A 22,019-nucleotide genomic window follows, 5' to 3' on the forward strand; every position below is an offset into this window, starting at 1 on the left:
AAAAAGGTACTTGAAAAAGTTATTTTGTACATGAGTTAAATCTTTTATCTGAAAACTTTAATGGTTCATGAAATGAATGAAATTCTGAAATTTAAAAAACAGAAATTGGGGAAATCCCTAGTGGTCCGGTGGTTAGGACTCCACGCTTCCACTGCAGGGGGCACAGTTTCAATACCTGGTCGGGATCTAAGATCCTGCATGCCATGCAGTATGGCCAAATAAACAAATAAATAGAAATTGAAAATTTCTGTTTTACACATGGATAAACAGCAAAGAGATTTTACATCTGAAAAAGGTTTCCAGTTATTTAGTAAGTCACATTATATTAAAATCTCAATTAGGTATGTATATCAGTACTGAGAACTTATTTCCATAACCTCAGTATTACAAGCGTGCATGCATTGAGTGAAGATCCTGTCCTCACCAATGAGTAAGGTTAACGCTCCTGAACTTTCCTTTGTTTATAAAGTGTTTTGTTAACATGGTTAGGAGTAGAGGAGAGGATTACTGGATGGAGAAAAAGGAAGCATAGTATGTACACATGAACTTGACCTGAATCAGTGTTCCCCAAGTAATGCAGTAGGCCAATATGTGAGGAGGTTCACTTTGGAGCCTAATGGAAGGGCTGACTTTGATTGGAAACGGAAATAGTGAAGGATTTTTGTAATGGAATGTAATAAAGGCAGGTTTAACGCACCAACTCATAATCACATGGTACACTAAATAGATATTAATACTAATGGTATTAAGAGTAACTCATTATCAGATTTATTTATTCATTCGCTGGGTATTTATTTTTCTCCTTCTAAATGTCAGAGATACATGAAGGAGCAAAACCCAGGTAGTTACTTAGTGATGGTTGCATAACTGTAAATTTACTAGACATTGAATTATACACTTAAAAAGAGTGAATTTTATGATATGTAAATGATGCCATAATAAAGCTGCTTTAAAAAAAAAACAAACCCACCAGTGGACTCTAAGGAACTTATACTTTCTTGGGAGAAAGATACTTTAAACCAACACAGAAAGGGATATGTAATAAAACTTGTGATGAATGTTTTGGAGCCGAGGAGTAACATGTCCTAAGAAAAATTAACAGGGAATTAGGTTGGATGTCTCGGAGAATGCCTCTTCAAGAATGGGACTTGTGTAAGAGCATAAGATGAGTAGGAGGAGTGAGGGTGAGTGTTTGAGGTAAATGAACCAGCACGTATAAGAGTCTTAGGCTGAGGAAGATGCAGTGTGTTGACAAGATAATTTAATGAAATTTATTGGATTTCTGCTAGAGAAGGAAATACCCTAAATCTTTTCAGAGGTTTTTACCTAGCTTTAGTGTGTATTTTCTTTTTCTTTTGTATATGATGTATAATAATTCTTATCTCTTTGGTTTTAAACAGTTTTCAGGGAGATGTCTGTCTGGTTTCTATTATTGCCCTTTTCTGGGATAGAAAATTAGAAAAACTTGAGTTGTTTACTTATTCTTAAAATATGTATTTTTGCTTTTGTGTACCAAACTGCTGTTCCATGTAATTGAAAAAGAAAAGTAAAAATAAAACCGAAAAGCACTTGTTGATTGACATAGTAGGTGCTTAATATTTGGGGGGAAGGGTGGGAGGAGGTCCTTTTTGGACACCAGTCACAGTGGATTAAAAATTTGGAAAGGTGAAGGAGCTATAATTTAGGATCAGATAAGATGAGAGAATTTTTATAGGTAAAGCAGACCATATTGTGATTCATTGTAGAATTACTCTTGAAACTAATAATTGGAAAAGATGTATATTTTTTTCCGTTGAGTATTCTAGTGTTTGAATAATGATTTTTGAATAGCAAATACAGAATATTTAAGTGAAGTATCATTGCATACATTTCAGTGAAATTTCAACTGATATTTTCATTGTTGGTTGTAGTCATTTTTGCCTGAAAGAGCATTAGCCTAAAAGGCAGCTGACTTAGGGTTCTACTCATTAGTTTAGTAACCTATTCACTAGTTAAGTGACTTTAAACCAGTTTCTTCAGCTTTCTGAGATTTTTGTTTGTTTCTTCTCTGAGAAAGAAAGTGATAATCTGCCAGCTTACCTCACAGGGGATGGTTGTGAGGATTCAGTTGGATAGTGAACTGGAAGGTTACCAGAAATGAGAGCATCATTTCAGATATTGGAGTTCTGCTGTTGTGCAGTGTTCACAACCCAGGAAACAAAGATGAAGTCATATTTTTTGCTCTCAAAGTTTATAATCAAGTGGAAAAGACAGATACAAAAAATAAGTATAGTGAGTGCTTTTTTGTGCATATCCCAGCTTTCTCCTCCTGCACCCCCCCGAGCAGTTTTTACACAAGTGTGTGCAAAAAGAGAAGTGTTCTTCTCTCAAGGGACCTGCTTGGCTAGAGCAAGTTGTGGAATTACCTCCAATGGTTAAAAAAAAAAAAAAAGAGAGAGAAAGAAAAAGTATTGTAGTTTTGTATTAAAAGGGCAATAAGAAATGATATGCTAGTCTTCTTAAGACTGTACTCATTAGTAGGCCCTAGTGAGCATGTTTTCAGTGGAGAAACCTGAAAGGTGAAAATTTACTTGAACAGTAAATTCAAGAGGAGTCTTGAAGAATCAACATTTGTCAAAATTGAGATTATATGCATGCATGTAATTGACTACAATATGTGTTCTTTTTATGTATATGTGCTTTCTCAGATACTTTGTCACCTTCTAAATTGTAGAGGTTTTTTTTTTGAAAGGGCTAGTCATTGTGTTGGTACTTAGTGGGAAGAGCTGATTTAACACCTACTCGCTTTGACTTAATAGAAAATCATGCTAAAGTAGTGATCAGTGCCCTTGAAGTGCATGTGGGGTAAAGGAACCTGTTGGGAGTCAGTTTGCCCCGGCACATTACAGGCTTACCCTTTCTTCAGGAGACAGCATTTAAAATGTCACTTTTCCTCATACTTTCACGAGTAGGATTAAACATCCCTCTATCACTCTTAACCTGTTTTTCATGCACTGATATGTGAATCTTGTAAAACTCTAGATCTGACTACTGATAAATATTTCAAAAGGTCATCCTTTGGGTAAGTTTTTTCATCTATCTTGGAGACTAACTTCAGGTACTTTATGTTTTCCTTGGCTTTTTGAATCAGAATTGTGGCTGATTTCCAAGTAAATGTGAGAGTAAGTCTTTTTGCCCTTGTAATACTGCTCATTTTATTCTGGTTTCTTAAGACTTAAACTACTTTCATTAGAAAGATTTACAGTTAGATCCAGCAGCACATTCTAGCATCACCATTTAGAAATTTTGAAGTTTAACTCAGTGACTTGAGGCTCAAAGTACATGAATTAGGGGAATAGTGTCTGCTTCATAGCATTCTTCTAGGTATGAGAAATAACTTGTGAAGTGCTTATAGATATTCCATAAATCATAGTTGCTTTCCATCTTTTTTAAAAATTAAAAATTGATGCACACTATTGTTAGTTTCACGTGTACAACATAGTGTTTCAATATTTTTATAGATTATACTCCATTTAAAGTTATTATAAAGTGCTTTCCTTTTTTGATTTAATTATCTTTGGTTATTGCTGGAAGTAAATATGGCAGTCACTGTTAATGTTTTATTTAGTTTTTAATCACTTAAGATGTTCCCTTATTGTTAATCTTATTAAATTTGAATAGCCAGTATTATTTGCTTCTTATTTGTCTTTATTCAACATATTTTTAAACATTAAATTATATGTTAAGGATTATATGAGGCAATACAGAGATGATACAAAGGTGATATAAAGGTGATACAAAAATGAAATGACAGGGTCACAAGGATCCTCTCTTCTGAAAAAGAGATAGACATATTTTTAGATTCTTTGGGACAATTGCTAAAAAGGTAAGAGGTACATTAGGAGTGAAAGAGAAGGATCGCTGCTTCAGGAAGTCAGGGAAGGTTTGACAGGAAATTGGAGTTGAGACTTGATGGTGGATGGCAGTTTGGTGAGCAAGGTGGAGTTGGCTCTGGTGTTGAGTTAGGGCTCCAAGACAGAAAACAATGTGCACAGTTTGGGAGGTATGGATCGTGAATTTCAAGCAGTTAAGTATTGTTGGAGAATAGAGTGAGATGGAGGAGTGGCAGGAAAGGAGATTTTACTGGTAGGTGAAGTACTTGTAGGCCATGCCATGCGATAGAGTTTTCAGTTTACTGTGTACATCAGAGGTTCTTAAAACTTTGTATGTATTATAATCACTCAAAGAGCTTATTAAACATACAGAGAGCCCAGGCCAGGCTCTCATGGATGCTGAATTGGGGTTGTGGCTTATATTGAATATCTGTATATTAAACAAACCCCTCCTCATCCCCAGATGAAGTTAGGAAGCCAGTGCTGTAGGTCACTGGTCTCAAAAGTGGGGTGCTGGCATGTTCAGTGGTCAGGATGACATATTAAAATGTGTGTGGAGGTAAAGGAGTAAAATTTATGTTTTTATTTATTTATTTTAAATTTTATTTTATTTTTTTGGCTGCGTTGGGTCTTTGTTGCTGTGCATGGGCTTCTCATTGCAGTGACTTCTCTTGTTGCAGGATATGGGCTCTAGGCGTGTGGGCTTCAGTAGTTAAGGCACACGGGTTCAGTAGTTGTGGCACGTGGACCCTAGAGCACAGGCTCAGTAGTTGTGGCACATGGGCTTAGTTGCTGTGTGCCACAGGGGATCTTCCTGTGTCCCCTGCACTGGCAGGCAGATTCTTAACCACTGCGCCACCAGGGAAGTCCCTTTTTCTATTTATTTTTAATGTTAGGTTTTTTTTTTCTTTTGCCACACCATGCTTCATGTGGGATTATAGTTCCCTGACCAGGGATCAAACCCATGGTCCTTGCAGTAGAAGCACAGAGCCCTAACCACTGGACTGCCAGGGAATTCCTTTTAAAATGTTATTTTTGTGTATGTTTATTATGTGCATACTACACTGGGGTATTCACTGTTCTCCTTTAGAAATACACATACATATATGAGAGGTATGCTTATAATCTTTTTCCTGATCAAAAAATTTGGAGCCCAGGACTCTAGGCATTGGAAAACAATTGAGAAATTTTGTGCAGGGGAATTCAGGTTAGATTTGAGGAGGATATGAGTGAGGAGAATAGATAAGGGGACTTAGTCACAGGGGATTTTATCTCCCTTTGGCTTTATTTTGATTTGCTCTGAAAGCTTGAAATTATGGAGGTAATAAAATAATTGACTGTGGCTGTGAAACCCTTGCCTGAATACTTTGAATAAAAGAGGGATAAGTGAGCTGTCCCAAGGTGAAATGTATTGTTTAGTGGGTTGCAATCTGTAAAATATATGTGCTGTATCTAGTACCATGATTTGGTTAGTGTAGTTATACAAAATATACTTGATTTCATTGCTAATTGTAGTTTTGTGGAGTCACCATGGAGGAGGATTATTCCCTCAACAAGTATGTTAAAGTGCACACAGATGAACAGATCCTCAGGTGTAGGGGTAATAATTGTTGTGATAAACACTTTAATCTTTTTAAAAAAAAATTAATTAATTAATTAATTAATTTAGATTGGAGGGTCTTAGTTGCAGCTGGCGAGCTCCTTAGTTGTGCCTTGCTGGTGGCACGTGGGCTCCTTAGTTGTAGCATGCAAACTCTTAGTTGCGGTATGCGTGTGGAATCTAGTTCCCTGACCAGGGATGGAACCCGAGCTCCCTGCATTGGGAGCTTGGAGTCTTAACCACTGTGCCACCAGGGAAGTCCCAGATACTTTAATTTTTTTTGGTTTTGTTTTGTTTTCTAAGGCAAAGAAGTTCTTCAACTTTTGAGTATTAGAGCTTTCTTTAAAAACTTTCTACTTTTTTAGATATATATACTTTGATAAATTACTTTAGGGCAAAGTCAATATGAATTTATTTATTTATTTAAACTTTTAATTTTATTTTGGAGTATAGTTGATTAACAATGTTGTGTTAGTTTCAAGCATACAGCAGAGTGATTCAGTTATATATACACACACACGTATCATTTTTTTTTTTTTTTAATATTCTGCCACCCTCTCTGATCTCAGGGTACTCACCTTTATTTTTATTTATTTATTTGTTTATTTATTTATTTATTTAGGCTGCTTTGGGTCTTTGTTGCTACTTGCGGGCCTTCTCTAGTTGCAGCCAGCGGGGGCCACTCTTTGTTGCAGTGCTCGGGCTTCTCATTGAAGTGGCTTCTCTTGTTGCGGAGCACAGGCCCTAGGTGCGTGGGCTTCAATAGTTGTGGCACACAGGCTCAGTAGTTGTGGCTCTCAGGCTCTAGAGCGCAGGCTCAGTAGTTGTGGCACATGGGCTTAGTTACTCTGCAGCATGTGGGATCCTGGCCCAGGGATCTAACCCATGTTCCCTGCATTAGCAGGAGGATTCTTAACCACTGTGCCACCAGGAAAGTCCCTCTATTCTTTTTTTTTTAATTAATTAATTTTTTAATTTATTGGCTGCATTGGGTCTTTGTTGCTGTGTGCGGGCTTTCTGTAGTTGGGGAAAGTGGGGGCTACTCTTCACTGCAGTGCACAGGCTTCTTATTTGCCATGACTTCTCTTGTTGCAGAGCGCGGGCTCTAGGCGTGCAGGCTTCAGTAGTTGTGGCATGTGGGCTCAGTAGTTGTGGCTCTCAGGCTCTAGAGTGCAGGCTCAGTAGTTGTGGCACACGGGCTTAGTTGCTCCACGGCATGTGGATCTTCCCAGACCATGGCTTGAACCCTTGTCCCCTGCATTGGCACGTGGATTCCCAACCACTATGCCACCAGGGAAGCCCCCTCTATTCTTTTTCAAATGAGTTTAATGGTAGACTTAAATGACTTGGTGTTTTCCTGATCAGAGTGGCATCTATGAACATTTGACAGATAAGTTTACGTGCTGTTAAGATGTTTGTTTAACCTTTCTGTTTCCTTGGTACTATTAAGGATTCAGACAGATTGATGCATTGTCAGTTTTTCAGGCCAGGAGTGAAATTTAGTATACTGGCGACTTTTGTAGTACCATCCTTGTTCAGTCAGAATGAAAGAAGTGCCTTTTCCTTTGGTAAATTGCTTAGAGCTCAATAATGAAAAGATGAATGTATGGAGCAGGGATACATTATCTCTGTTCTCAAAGTTTACCATCTTTATTGAGACTCAGCTCCCTCTTGGCTTTTTCCTCTTTTTGTAGTAGCAATAGTGCTTTTTTTGGTTTTGTTTTGTTTTAGCAATTATTTTCTTTTTAAGTACTTATATTTATTTGGCTGCTGTGGGTCTTAGTTGCGGCATGCGAACTCTTAGTTGTGTCATGAGAACTCTAGTTGCAGCATGTGGGATCTAGTTCCCTGACCAGGGGTTGAACCCAGGTCCCCTGCATTGGGAGTGTGGAGACTTAGTCACTGGACCACCAGGGAAGTTCTGTTTTAGCAGTTATTGAAGATTATTGGCGTAGCTCTTTTAAACTTTTCTGTGTGAATTGTATCCCTATTTTGTCAAAAGCATTTTGGGCAAAAGTGACTTTTCTTTTTCTTTCCTATTCAGTTTGAAGGTGGAACGTTTTTACATTTTTGCAGATACCGCTCTTACCACAGGTTGTTTTATTTGTAAAATGATGAAAGTTTATTAGTATATTACAGATCTACTCTTATTACCATTATACTGTTTTGTAAAATTATTTGCTCTGAAAAGACTTCCAACTAGTGTCTAAAATTTATAACGTCTTCAGTGTTTTATTCTGGTTTGTTTTTTTTAGTTTTGTTTTTTTTTTTTAGTTATGCTACGTAGAAATTGTAGTAATTTCTGGATGTGCTAGATAGAAGGGCCAAACAAGATTGGTTCTTGAAATGTGGTTAAAGAAATACTTTATTTTCAGAGACTTCCCTGGTGGTCTAGTGGCTAAGACTCTGCAGCCCAGGTTTGATCCCTAGTCAGGGACCTAGATCCCACGTGCTGCAACTAAAGATCCCGCACACTGCAACTAAGACCTGGCTCAGCCAAATACATAAATAAATAAATATTTTTAAAAAACCCACAACAAATGCACTTAAAAAAAAAGAAATATTTTATTTTCCTTTTGTGGATGGAAAAGTATATTTTTAAAATGTCATTTTATAATAAAAATAGTTTAATATTCAGTAATTAACCTATTAAAATGATGCTATGCCTTTATTCATGTGATTTTTCTTTTTAATTTTTTCTGCTTTATTGAAGTATAATTTATACACAATTGCATTCACCAATTTAAAATGTTCAGTTTAGTAAGTTTTGACAAGTGTATTAAGCATGTAACCACTACTACCACAATCATCACATAGAACATTTCCATCACCGCCAAAAGTTCTCAGTGCTTTTTAATTTTCTCATCAGTGAAATGAATATAATGAAAGTATGTAGTTCCATAGGATTGTTGTAAGGATTAAGTGGATTAATACATTGAAAGCCCTTAAGATAGTTCCTGGCTCAGTAATAGCTCAGTTAATGCTATCTTTTGTTGTCCATGGTATTGATGTTAGTGTTATATCCTTCTAAAAAAAACTGTCACTACTAATTTTATTAGATGCGTAAGACTAAAGATTCTTTGCTATTAAGAAAGGTGTGTTTGTTGCTGTCACAGATATGTATATGTAACCATATGTGTATGAATGGAGTGTAGAAGGTTGCAGATTGATAGCTGGTATATGAAGGTACACTTTCCTGACTGTACCCATTAGCCAGCTTATTGAGAATTGGTATTTAATTGCATTATTTTTTATCACTCTTGTCTCATGGTAAAGTATGTGATATAAAATTCAAAATGATTTCTTATTTGTTGTTAGTACCACCATGCTAGGCAACTGTCACTTGTATTTAAAATGATTTTTCTGTTTTGATTTATAATAAAATTATTCTTTCAGAAATCCTTGGTTATTTTGAAAGTCTACACATTGTATTCTCTTGGGTTAATTAGCCTTTGATTAACTCCTTTCTTTGCATTTTATTGACTGTATCTTTTCAGGCATTTTATCTGATCTCTTTGGCATATTTTTCTGTGGTACCTGCTGCTGTTTTCTTTTCCATTTTATTTTCTTTGAAAATGGGATATTGTAGTTTAGATGTTGCATTAGTTTTCTAGGGCTTCCATGACAAATTACTAAAAATGGGGTGACTCTAGACTAATAGACAAATTTCTCTCACAGATCAGGAGGCCAGGCATCTAAAATCAAGGTGCGGGGGCTTCCCTGGTGGCACAGTGGTTAAGAAGCCACCTGCCAATGCGTGGGACACGAGTTCGATCCCTGGGTTGGGAAGATCCCATATGCTGTGGAGCAACTAAGCCTGTGCGCCACAACTACTGAGCCTGTACTCCAGAGCCTGCAAGCCACAACTACTGAGCCCACATGCCACAACTATGGAAGCCCGAGCGCCCAGACCCCGTGCTCCGCAACAAGAGAAGCCACCACAGTGAGAAGCCCACGTACCACAACGAAGAATAACCCCCACTTGCCACAACTAGAGATAGCCCATGTGCAGCAACGAAGACCCAACACAGCCAAAATAAATAAATTTTTAAAAAAAGATTAAAAAAATCATTTATTTAAAAAATAAAATCAAAGTTTGGGCAGGGTGATGCTCCCTCTGAAGCTTCTATGGGAGAATTCTTCCTTGCCTCTTCCATCTTTTGGTGGCTCCTGGCATTTCCTGTCTTCTGACAGCATAACTCCAGTTTCTGCCTCTGTCTTTAATGTGGTCTTCTTCCTCCCTTGTGTTCATGTGTGTAGTGACTGGATTAAGTACTCCCCTAAATCAAGGTGGTTTCATCCTGAGATCCTTAACTAATTAGATTTGCAAAGATCCTATTTCTAAATAAGGTCATATTTTGAGGTTCCAGGTGAACATGAGTTTTGGGGGGACACTACAACCTACTACATATATAAAGGGAATATTTACATGATTTAAGCTCTGAAAAGGGACAGGAAACAGTATTAAATAATGTCAGAAACAACTTTGCATTTTGCAGGAATGTTATTTTGGGCCACTCTAGTCTGAATACCTTCAGCATTGTGCTCTAGATAGAGGTCTGAAGTGAACAATCATTGGCTGCTAGGGCTGGAGCATAGACGTGTGTTAAAAGTACCTTTTAGCAGAAACAAACAAAACAAAACAAAACAAAACAAAACAAAAGTACCTTTTAGCAGGCTGTGCATGAATGACTTCCTAAAATATGTATAAGACTCTGTGGTCAGTTTGAGTGATGAAATGTAAGATTCTATGGTACTTTAAATTGTCAGAACTTACATGGAGTGATAGTACAGTATAGTGATAAACAGCAAGGACTTTAGGAGTTATACTCCCTGGATTCAGATTCTGCCTCTGACCCTTATTAACTGGGTGGACTGTGGTTAAATTGGTGAGCCTCTATGCAATGTCTCATTAAAATAAATGTTAAATTAATAATACCGTATCAATACGTCTAAAGTGCATAGAAATGCCTGGCATGTAGTATCAGGCATTTAATGTTCGTGGCTGCTGTTTTCATCATCATCATGATGCCCTTTTCCAGGAGAAAGGCTCATCACCTGAAAGATTTATCCCTTTGTTTTTCCAGTGGTAAGGATGAATTTGTACTGATGAATTTGTGGATTCCTACCCAGCATTGCCTTAGGAAAGATGTGCTTTTCAGATTGTCTAGTTAGAGGTTGGGAGTAGTAGAGAACACAGGATGAGATAACTGGTTTCTGGTTTCACTAACAAGTAACTAAACCTGAATAGCCATTTTCGTGATATATAGAACTTGCCTTTAAAAAAAATTTTATTCATTTGGCTGCGTGGGGTCTTAGTTGCGGCAATGCAGGATCTTTAGTTGCGGCATGCAGGATCTTAGTTCCCTGACCAGGGATTGAACCTGGGCCCCCTGCATTGGGAGCACAGAGTCTTAACCACTGGACCACCAGGGAGGTCTCTAGAACTTGCCTTTCACATACTCTTCTAATGACTCTTAATTTATTATACATCAAGCAGATCCCATTTCCTTTATATCATGCGGATATCAACCTGATCTCTATTTTTTTTAAGGACTTTTATTGAGATATAATTGACATACAATAAACTGCATATATTTAAAGTGTACAATTTGATATTTTTTTTCTTATTAATGTGTATATGGCAATCCCAATCTCCCAATTCATCCCACTCCAAAGTGCACCCCCCTTTCCTCCCTTGGTGTCCATATGTTTGTTCTTTACATCTGTGTCTCTATTTCTGCCTTGCAAACCAGTTGATCTGTATCATTTTTTTAGATTCCACATGTATGCATTAATACATGATATTTGTTTTTCTCTTTCTGACTTACTTTACTCTGTATGACGGTCTCTAGGTCCATCCATGTCTCTGCAAATGTCCCAATTTTGTTCCTTTTTATGGCTAATATTCCATTATATATACATACCATATCTTCTTTAGCCATTCATCTGTCGATGGACACTTAGGTTGCTTCCGTGACCTGGCTATTGTAAATGGTGCTGCAATGAACATTGGGGTGCATGTGTCTTTCTGAATTATGGTTTTCTCTGGGTATATGCCCAGTAGTGGGATTGCTGGGTCATATGGTAATTCTATTTTTAGTTTTGCAAGGAACCTCCATACTGTTCTCTATAGTGGCTGTATCAATTTACATTCTCACCAACAGTGCAGGAGGGTTCCCTTTTCTCCACACCCTCTCCAGCATTTATTGTTTGTAGATTTTCTGATGATGCCCATTCTAACCGGTGTGACCTGATACCTCATTGTAGTTTTGACTTGCATTTCTCTAATAATTGGTGATGTTGAGCAGCTTTTCATGTGCCTCTTGGCCATCTGAATGTCTTCTTTGGAGAAATATCTGTTTAGGTCTTCTGCCCATTTTTTGATTGGGTTGTTTGTTTCTTTGATATTGAGCTGCATGAACGATTTATATATTTTGGAGATTAATCCTTTGTCTGTTGATTCGTTTGCAAATATTTTCTCTCATTCTGAGGGTTGTCTTTTCATCTTGTTTGTAGTTTCCTTTGCTGTGCAAAAGCTTTTGTTTCGCTAGGCCCCACTTGTTTATTTTTGTTTTTATTTCCATTACTCTAGGAGGTGGATCAGAAAAGATCTTGCTGTGATTTATGTCAGAGTGTTCTTCCTATGTTTTCCTCTAGGAGTTTTATAGTGTCTGTCCTTACATTTAGGTCTTCAATCCATTAATCCATTTTGAGTTTCTTTTTGTGTATGGTGTTAAGAAGTGTTCTAATTTCATTCTGTTACATGTAGCTGTGCAGTTTTTCCAGCACCACTTATTGAAGAGGCTGTCTTTTCTCCATTGTATATCCTTGCTTCCTTTGTTGACCATAGTTTATCTCTGGGCTTTCTATCCTGTTCCACTGATCTATATTTCTGTTTTTGTGCCAGTACCGTATTGTCTTGATTACTGTAGCTTTGTACTGTAGCCTGAAACCAGGGAGTCTGATTCCTCCAGCTCTGTTTTTTTTTACCCCCTCAAGATTGCTTTGGCTATTCAGGGTCTTTTGTGTCTCCATAGACATTTTAGGGTTTTTTGTTCTAGTTCTGTAAAAAATACCATTGGTAATTTGATAGGGATTGCATTGAATCTGTAGATTGCTTTGGGTAGTATAGACATTTTCACAATGTTGACTCTTCCAATCCAAGAATATGGTATATCTCTCCATCTGTTTGTGTCATCTTTGATTTCTTTTATCAGTGTCTTATAGTTTTCTGAGTACAGGTGTTTTACCTCCTTGGTTAGGTTTATTCCTAGGTATTTTATTCTTTTTGTTGCAATGGTGAATGGGAATGTTTCCTTAATATCTCTTTCTGATCTTTCATTGTTAGTGTATAGGAATGCAAGAGATTTCTGTGTGTTCATTTTGTATCCTGTAACTTTACCAAATTCATTGATCAGCTCAAGTAGTTTTCTGGTGGCATCTTTAGGATTTTCTGTGTATAGTATCACGTCATCTGCAAACAGTGACAGATATACTTCTTCTTTTCCAATTTGGATTCCTTATGTTTCTTTTTCTTCTATGATCGCTGTGGCCAAGGACTTCCAAAACTATGTTGAATAGTAGTGGCGAGAGTGGACATCCTTGTCTTGCTCTTGATCTTAGAGGGAATGTTTTCAGTTTTTCACCATTGAGAATGATGTTTGCTGTGGGTTTGTTATATGTGGCCTTTATTACATTGATGTAGGTTCCCTCTATGCCCACTTTCTGGAGAGTTTTTATCATAAGTGGGTGTTGAATTTTGTCAAAAGCTTTTTTCTGCATCTATTGAGATGATCATATGGTTTTTATTCTTTAATTTGTTAATATGGTGTATCACATTGATTGATTTGTGTATATTGAAGAATCCTTGCATCCCTGGGATAAATCCCACTTGATCATGGTATATGATCCTTTTAATGTGTTGTTGGATTCTATTGGCTAGTATTTTGTTGGGGAGTTTTGCATCTAAATTCATCAGTAATATTGGTCTATAATTTTCTTTTTTTGTAGTATCTTTGTTTGGTTTTGGTATCAGGGTGATGGTGGCCTCATAGAATGAGTTTGGGAGTGTTCCTTCCTCTGCAGTATTTTGGAAGAGTTTGAGAAGGATGGATGTTAGCTCTTCTCTAAATGTTTGATAGAATTTACCTGTGAAGCCATCTGGTCCTGGACTTTGTTTGTTGGGAGGTTTTTTTTTGTTTTTTTTTAATTAACTTATTTTATTTATTGGCTGCATTGGGTCTTCGTCGCTGCACACAGGCTTTCTCTAGTTGCTGTGAGTAGGGGCTACTCTTCATTGTGGTGAGCAGGCTCCTCATTGTAGTGGCTTCTCTTGTTGTGGAGCACAGGCCCTAGGCGCATGGGCTTCAGTAGTTGCGGCACATGGGCTCAATAGTTGTGGCTCACGGGCTCTAGAGCACAGGCTCATTAGTTGTGGTGCACGGGCTTAGTTGCTCTGTGGCATGTGGAATCTTCCCAGGGCTCGAACCCGTGTCACCTGCATTGGTAGGTGGATTCTTTACCACTGCGCCACCTAGGAAGTCCTGTTGGGAGATTTTTAATCACAGTTTCAATTTCATTACTTGTGATTGGTCTGTTCATATTTTCTATTTCTTCTTGATTCAATCTTAGAAGGTTGTACCTTTCTAAGAATCTGTCCATTTCTTCCAGGTTGTCCATTTTATTGGCATATAGTTGCTTGTAGTAGTCTCTTATGATGCTTTTTTTCCTGTGGTGTCCATTGTAACTTGTGCTGTTTCATTTCTAATTTTATTGGTTTGAGTCCTCTCCCTATTTTTCTTGATGCATCTGGCTAGAGGTTTATCAATTTTGTTTCTCTTCTGAAAGAACCAGCTTTTAGTGTTATTGATCCTTGCTATTGTTTTCTTTGTTTTTATTTCATTTATTTCTACTCTGATCTTTATGATTTCTTTCCTTCTACTAACTTTGAGTATTGTTTGTTCTTCTTTCTCTAGTTTCTTTAGGTGTAGGGTTAGATTGTTTATTTTGGATATTTCTTGTTTCTTGAGGTAGGAATGTATTGCTATAAACTTCCCTCTTAGAACTGCTTTTGCTACATCCCACAGGTTTTGGAAAGTTGTGTTTTTGTTGTCATTTGTTTCTAGGTATTTTTTATTTCCTCTTTGATTTCTTCAGTAATCTCTTGGTTATTTAGTAGTGTATTGTTTAGCCTCCATGTGTTTGTGTTTTTTACAGTTTTTTTTCCCTGTAATTGATTTCTAACTTCATAGCGTTGTGGTTGGAAAAGATGCTTGATACAATTTCAGTTTTCTTAAATTTACCAAGGCTTGATTTGTGACCCAAGATGTGATCTGTCCTGCAGAATGTTCTGTGTGCATTTAAGAAGAAAGTGTAATGTGCTATTTTCCGATGGAATGTCCTATACATGTCATTTAAATCTATCTAGTCTGTTGTGTCATTTAAAGCTTGTTTCCTTATTAATTTTCTGTCTGGATGATCTGTCCATTGGTGTCAGTGGGGTGTTAAAGTCCCCCACTATTATTATGTTACTATCGATTTCCTCTATTATAGTTGTTAGCATTTGCCTTATGTATTGAGGTGCTTCTATATTGGGTGCATATGTACTTATAATTGTTATATCTTCTTGGATTGATCCCTTGATCATTATGTAGTGTCCTTTCTTGTCTCTTGCAACATTCTTTATTTTAAAGTCTGTTTTATCTAAGTATTGGTACTCCAGCTTTTTTTGATTTCCATTTGCATGGAATATCTTTTTCCATCCCCTCACTTTCAGTCTGTTTGTGTCCCCAGATCTGAAGTGGGTCTCTTGTAGACAGCATCTATATGGGCCTTGTTTTTTTATCCATTTAGCCAGTCTGTGTCTTTTGCTTGGAGCATTTAGTCCATTTACATTCAAGGTAGTTATCAGTATGTATGCTCCTATTACCATTTTCTTAATTGTTTTGGATTTGTTTTTTGTAGGTCTTTTTCTTCTCTTCTGTTTCCTGCTTAGAGAGGTTCCTTTAGCATTTGTTGTAGGCCTGGTTTGGTGGTACTGAATTCTCTTAGCTTTTGCTTGTCTGTAAAGCTTTTGATTTCTCTGTCAAATCTGAATGAGTTCCTTTCTGGGTAGAGTATTCTTGGTTGTAGTTTCTTCCTTTCATCACTTTAAATATTTTGTGCCACTCCCTTCTGGCTTGCAGAGTTTCTGCTGAGAAATCAGCTTTAACCTTATGGGAGTTCCTTTGTATGTTATTTGTAATTTTTCCCTTGTTGCTTTTTTTTTTCCTCTGTTCACTGAAAGACCATTTATTTTGTTAACGTCAAGCAGGATGATCTGTTGAGAGGTTAAGTGTAAGTGTTGAACATGAAATCTGTACACATTTTCCATGGTGGATTGCAAGATAAAAGCCACAGGTAATCCCTGACTGAAATCTCGCTATACAGAGCATTCCACAGCTGAGCTATGACCAAAGGTCATAGCCACCACCCAAGAATGCCAAGGTCTCTTGTTTTTAATAATTTTTCTTTGTCTTTATTTTTTGTCAGTTTGATTACTATGTGTCTTGGCGTGTTTCCCCTTGGATTTATCCTGCCTGGTACTCTGCACTTCCTGGACTTGGTTGGCTGTTTACTTTCACATGTTAGGGAAGTTTTCAACTATAATCTCTTCAAATATTTTCTCGAATCCTTTCTCTCTCTCTTCTTCTGGGACCCCTATAATGTGAATGTTGGTGCATTTAATGTTGTCCCAGAGGTCTCTTAGGCTGTCTTCATTTGTTTTCATTCTTTTCTCTTTCTTCTCTTCCACAGCAGTGATTTTCACCATTCAGTCTTCCAGGTCACTTATCTGTTCTTCTGCCTCAGTTATTGTGCTATTGGTTCCTTCTAGTGTTATTTTTCATTTCAGGGATTGCGTTGCTTATCTCTGTTTGTTCTTTAATTCTTCTAGGTCTTTGTTAAACTTTTCGTGCATCTTTTCAGTTTTTGCATCCAGTCTTTTTTTCAAAGTCCTGGATCGTCTTCATTATCATTATTCTGAATTCTTTTTCTGGAAGGTAGCCTGTCTCTACTTCATTTAGTTGTTTTCCTGGGATTTTATCTTGTTCCTTCATCTGGTACAAAATCCTCTGTCTTTTCATTTTGTCTGTCTTTCTGTTGCTGTGGTTTTTGTTCCTCAGGCTGCAGGATTATGGTCCTTCTTGCTATTGCTGTCTGCCCTCTGGCAGATGAGGCTATCTAAGAGGCTTGTGCACACTCCTGATGGGAGGGACTGGTGGTGGGAAGAGCTGGGTGTTGCTCTGGTGGGCAGAGCTCAGTAAAACTTTAATCTGCTTGTCTGCTGATGGGTGGGGCTGAGTTCCCACCCTGTTGGTTGTTTGGCCTGAGGCAGCCCAGCACTGGAGCTTACAGGCTCTTTGGTGGGGCTAATGGTGGACTTCAAGAGAGCTCATGCCAATGACCGCTTCCGAGAACCCCCGCCACCAGCGTCCCCCTCCCTGTGGTGAGCCACAGCCACCACCCGCCTCTGCAGGTGATCCTCCAACACCAACAGATAGGTCTGGTTCAGTCTCCTGTGGGGTCACTGCTCCTTCCCCCTGGGTCCTGGTGCACTCACTACTTTTTGTGTGCCTTCCAAGAGTGGAGTCTCTGTTTCCCCAGGTCCTGTGGAAGTCCTGCAGTCAAATCCCACTGGCCTTCAAAGTCTGATTTTCTGGGGATTCCTTCTCCTGTTGCTGGACCCCCAGGTTGGGAAGTCTGATATGGGGCTCAGAACCCTCACTCCAGTGGGTGGACTTCTGTGGTATAACTGTTCTACAGTTTGTGAGTCACCCACCCAGAAGTTATGGCATTTGATTTTATCACAATTGTGCCACTCCTACCACCTCATTGTGGCTTCTCCTTTGTCTCTGGATGTGGGATGTCTTTTTTGGTGCGTTCCAGTGTCTTCCTATTGATGATTGTTCAGCAGTTAGTTGTGATTCTGGTGCTCTCACAGGAGAGAGTGAGTGCATGTCCTTCTACTCTGCCATCTTGAATCAGTCTCCTAACCTGACTTTTAATGTAAGTTCATTAAACATCTTATCCTTGAAGTTAACGTCTCTAAAGGATCTTATGTAACTTTGAAGTTGGTTTTCACATGAATAGACTACATGTTTTAGCGGGCATTTCAGGATGTTTTGGAAGTAATCATCTACTAAAGATTTGTTGTGGGAATGTGGTTTTCCTTCCTCTCAGTTTTTAATGTTCCTCCTAGAGGTATATGTAACTATTAGGACATTTTTGAAAACCACACTGCATGATAATACTCTTCGGCTTACCTGAATCCTCTTGAGCAGAGTCTTACAGTTTAGTGAGCTTATTAGAAGATTTTAAATAGATTATTAGAATTTACAGAAGATGATGAGACCAAATATTAAACATATTGCCAAACAGGTTTTTCCTTCCCTCTTGTCTCTCTCCAGCTTGTTTTGCTGGTCTTTTAACATTATGTAAAGAAGAGAAGGAAACTGATTTTCTTTCTGATGCATGCATGTACTTTCTCAGTGAAATGTAACATGTGTATAGGTATTATTTTATATAAGGAAACTTAGGCTTAGAGATATGGAAGCTGTTCAGGATCACATCTACAGAATGATGGAGTTATTATTTGAATATGTGCCTTTCTAGTTTTATTAACTGCTCTTTTCCAACATGTGTTACTGCCTCTCCAAATTAGAAGGCTCAGACAACTATATTCTTGTTAATGAAATGTTTGTTGTATACAAAGAAAAGAGTAAAGTATATGTGTAGATCCAAGCTTAAACTCATGTCTTCCACCCTTTCATCTAAAAATGCTTCCATGTTTCGTTTTGAGTATATGAGGAGTCAATAGAACTGGGTGGGGTATGTGTGTGTGCAAATGAAGGGTCCGTTGAGGAAAAATGGATTATTAGAATGGTGTAATCCTTGAAGAAGTGTACTGTCAAAGATTGTCGTGTGTAATTCCTTCATTTGTTTATCTTTAGCAGAAAGATTCATACCCAGATTAGCCATCATAATGTGAACGCTTGTGTAAGATTTTGCCTCTAACTAGGTCACAGACAGATTTTTCAGGCAGAAGAATGCTTTTCATCATAGGCACCTTCCTAAATGGACTTCACTGCTTATTCTAGTCTTTTCTCACAGTTGAAGATGTTGTGGGAAATTAAAAGAACTGTTTTTTTTTTCTTCTAGATTAACTGCTGAAGTACTGATCGAGTTCTGCGTTTCTTCAATGAGGAACTACAGGCTGATCTTCTGCCATAATCTCAAACAGCCATAAATGACAAAAGAATGCTTGCTCAGTGAGGGTAGCTGGTGCAGAAGTCATTTTTTAAACTTAGGTGTTTAAGTACTCAAAGGTAAGTTTTCACAGTGGTAACTATCCCATGCTTATATATCCACAGAGATTTTGGAGTTTATCTCCTGTTGCTGCTATTGGATTATTAACTTGAGGTTTTGTAGTTACTGTGGCATCAGATATGTTAAAGAATGGATTTTGCTTGTCTAAAACTATTTAAATTTGTGGCATTTTGCTGCCCCCAAGTTAATTTCAACTGTTTTTGTAAGTTAGATGGATTTGTTTTCCAGTCACAATGTCTCTTGATCCAGTGGGTACACCAGTTATATACATGGACCTTATTTGTGTAAACTTTAGAATATTGAGCTTTTTTTTTCCCCCTCCCTCTGTCATCTTTCTCTTGTGGTGTGAAAGGAATTGTTTCTCTGGAGTGATGAATAAAGCCCAGTTGGTGTCATTTTGTTCATTATCAACTTCTGAAAATTTTTCTTTCTTTTAAAAATACTCCTTTCCCCACAGAAAGTAATAAATGATTATTTTTTTTTTATTTTTATTATTTTTAGATTTTTTTGGCCATGCCATACAAGCTTATTTCCCCAACCAGGGATTGAACCTGTGCCCCAGCAGTGAAAGTGCAGAGTCCAAACCACTGGACAGCCAGGGAATTCCCAGAAATGATTATTTTAGAAAATGAATTTTTTTTTTTAGATTGCTATACTTGTTCTTTGATGCTTCAAAAATTGGAAACATTATTTTCTTCCACTGCTTGTCTATTGATCACAATTCCTACAAAGTTAAGACAAATAATTTATTTCTTCTGAACTAGCCGGGCTATGGAAATTTTTCTTTTGAATAATTATGAAATAGAAGGATTGATAAAAGAACATTTTCATTAGAGGTTGATGCCTAGAACTGAAAAATTTCCCTTGTTTATAAAAACGTATTATGACTGCTCTGTCATGTAGAAATAAGAACTGGTTAATCTTGTTCTTATTATCCCATCATTTTTTTTTTTTAATGATTCTCTCCTGTTTGAGTGCTTATGAATTGAGAGGTTAGATGAGCTTCACATAGCAGAGTCCAGAAGTGATTAGGTTTTGCTTTTTACTTGTGTAATTAATAAGCTTGGTCAGTAAGGTCCTATTGGAGCAAAATTTGCCCCTTAATTTGTCTTTGAGACATTAATATCCTCTGCTAAGTTTAATGATCCATTTTGCCATTGTTTGATAAATATACAGACACTAAGGGGAGCATTCAGAACTAACTTCACATGGTAGAGAAAATGCTTAGATGATTGTATTGAGCTTTATTTGTAGAACACACTATGGGAATGATAACTGGAACATATTTAATAGATGAGAACACATTCAGGTGTAAAGCCTTTTTCTTTAATGTATTTAGTCATATTGCCACCTGTTAATCATTATAGTCTTTTTTTTTTTTTTTTTCCTTTCATTTGGCAGAAAAGACAGCTTTGATTTCTGGCTGCAAAAAAGATATGAGGAAGAGCTCCTCCCCTTCCTTGAGTAACTGCAACTCCGTTCTTGCTAACAAAATATTTGGAATTCCACTTGATGAGCTGCAGCAGGGAGGACATCCAGACAATGAGGTTCCGTTCATAGTCCGCCACGTAGTGGACTATATTGAGGAACATGGTATACATTTCCTTACTTTGAGGGCTAGCCTTTGTTTTAATAAACACAACTTACCCATTTTTGGCCTTGGATTTTTTTTTTCCGGTATTCTATGTCCAAAATATAGTGAGGAAAAACAATGGAAATTCTTTTTAACATTTTAGTGTGTGTTTTACTTAAAGTCATATATTCAGAAATGCCCAGTTTAGAGCATATTTTGGTGGGAGGGGTGATAGGAATATTTTTAATGTATATAAGGAGGTGGGATAAAATAGAATATCCCTCAGGACAGAGATAGTATATGTTTCTAGATATGTAATTTGAAGGTGTTTAGCCCAATCAGGGGAGCCAAGAATGGCTTTCCAAAAGTATGAATATTTGAAGTTGATTGGAGAATAAATATATATGGTAGTTAAAATTGAAGCTTATTTAATTTTTGCCTTGAACTAATGTAGGAGGTCTGGAGCAACAAGGACTTTTTCAAGTCAATGGAAATGCTGAGACAGTGGAGTGGCTTCGGCAGAGATACGACAGCGGAGAAGAGGTGGATTTGGTTAAGGAAGCAGATGTTCCCTCAGCTATTAGTCTTCTTAGGTTTTTCCTTCAAGAACTTCCTGAACCTGTTATCCCTGGTAGTTTGCATATTCAATTGATGCAGCTTTCTCAAGGTAACATAATTTGAATCTTATCAGTCTTATCAATCAGTCACTTAACATTTAATTTCTAAGTCTTTACCTTTTAGAAATCTTGACATGTAATAATTATAGTAATTCTGAGATTAATTTCTTATGTTCCCATTTGGGGACATATGCTCTTTGGGACTGTATTATCTAGTTAAGGGAATGGCAACCTCTTAGATTTGTGTAGTGCTATTTACTTTTTACGGTTGGTCTTAGGAAGCCTAAGATATAGAGTGATAAGGAGAAGGAGGAAAGGCAAGAGACAAGAACAAAGTGTAGGAGGGAAAAGAAGGAAAAAAAAATGTGTGTGTGGCAGAATGTTCCGTAATAGCCAGTGGTGTTGGTTAGTGGTGATATTACTGTGTTTATCCTTGGTTTGATAGAACATCCTAGCATAAACCAGAAGCTTTGATTCTAAGTTTAGAATATACCTAAAGCTTGTTCTTGGAAACCTGTCTGAAGGAAATAAAATATCAAATTGGACATCAGACTACAAGTCAAATAAAGAAAAAAATTGATTTGTTTGCTTAGTTTTTTGGTGGTGACTAAAAGTAGGGCTTAGCTGGGATGGACAAGAATAATAAAGGTAGACATATGGAGAAAGGTAAAAGAACCAAGGGGTGAAAAGATGCTTCGGTTCCTTGAGCCAGATGGTATTCACGTGTACATAATGGAGTTACAAGTTTTGTTATATAGGAAAATTTTTGAAGTTGGTGTATAATACAGTTGACGAACAACATGAGTTTGAACTTATATACATATTTTTTCAGTAAATTTGTACTACAGTACTACATGATCTGCAATTGGTTGAATCCATGCACGCAGAACCGTGGATATAGAGGGCCTACTGTAACATTATACATCAGTTTTCAACGGTGTGGTGGGTTGGCACCCCTTACCCCTGTGTTGTTCATGGGTCAACTGTAT

General features: G+C 37.4%; 1 protein-coding gene and 1 non-coding gene across 13 annotated transcripts in view; one reads left to right on the forward strand and one right to left on the reverse strand.

The window, feature by feature from the left end:
- FAM13B (family with sequence similarity 13 member B) overlaps positions 1–22,019 on the forward strand; it is a 117,026-nt gene that overhangs the window by 2,775 nt on the left and 92,232 nt on the right. For 11 of the 12 annotated variants that reach the window (XM_057734108.1, XM_057734131.1, XM_057734139.1 and 8 more), the window contains exons 2-4: positions 18,673–18,839; positions 20,242–20,433; positions 20,868–21,080. In XM_057734108.1, coding sequence (XP_057590091.1) covers positions 20,277–20,433; positions 20,868–21,080 — 370 coding nt within the window. In that variant the 5' untranslated portion in view covers positions 18,673–18,839; positions 20,242–20,276. The remainder of the gene's footprint in view (positions 1–18,672; positions 18,840–20,241; positions 20,434–20,867; positions 21,081–22,019) is intronic. The other variant, XM_057734190.1, reaches the window with a different exon arrangement.
- TRNAG-CCC (transfer RNA glycine (anticodon CCC)) lies at positions 10,836–10,908 on the reverse strand. Its single transcript has one exon. It is a non-coding gene; the product is annotated as a tRNA-Gly (tRNA).

The sequence above is a fragment of the Hippopotamus amphibius genome, chromosome 1, assembly GCF_030028045.1.
Source record: "Hippopotamus amphibius kiboko isolate mHipAmp2 chromosome 1, mHipAmp2.hap2, whole genome shotgun sequence".
Taxonomy (NCBI): domain Eukaryota; kingdom Metazoa; phylum Chordata; class Mammalia; order Artiodactyla; family Hippopotamidae; genus Hippopotamus; species Hippopotamus amphibius.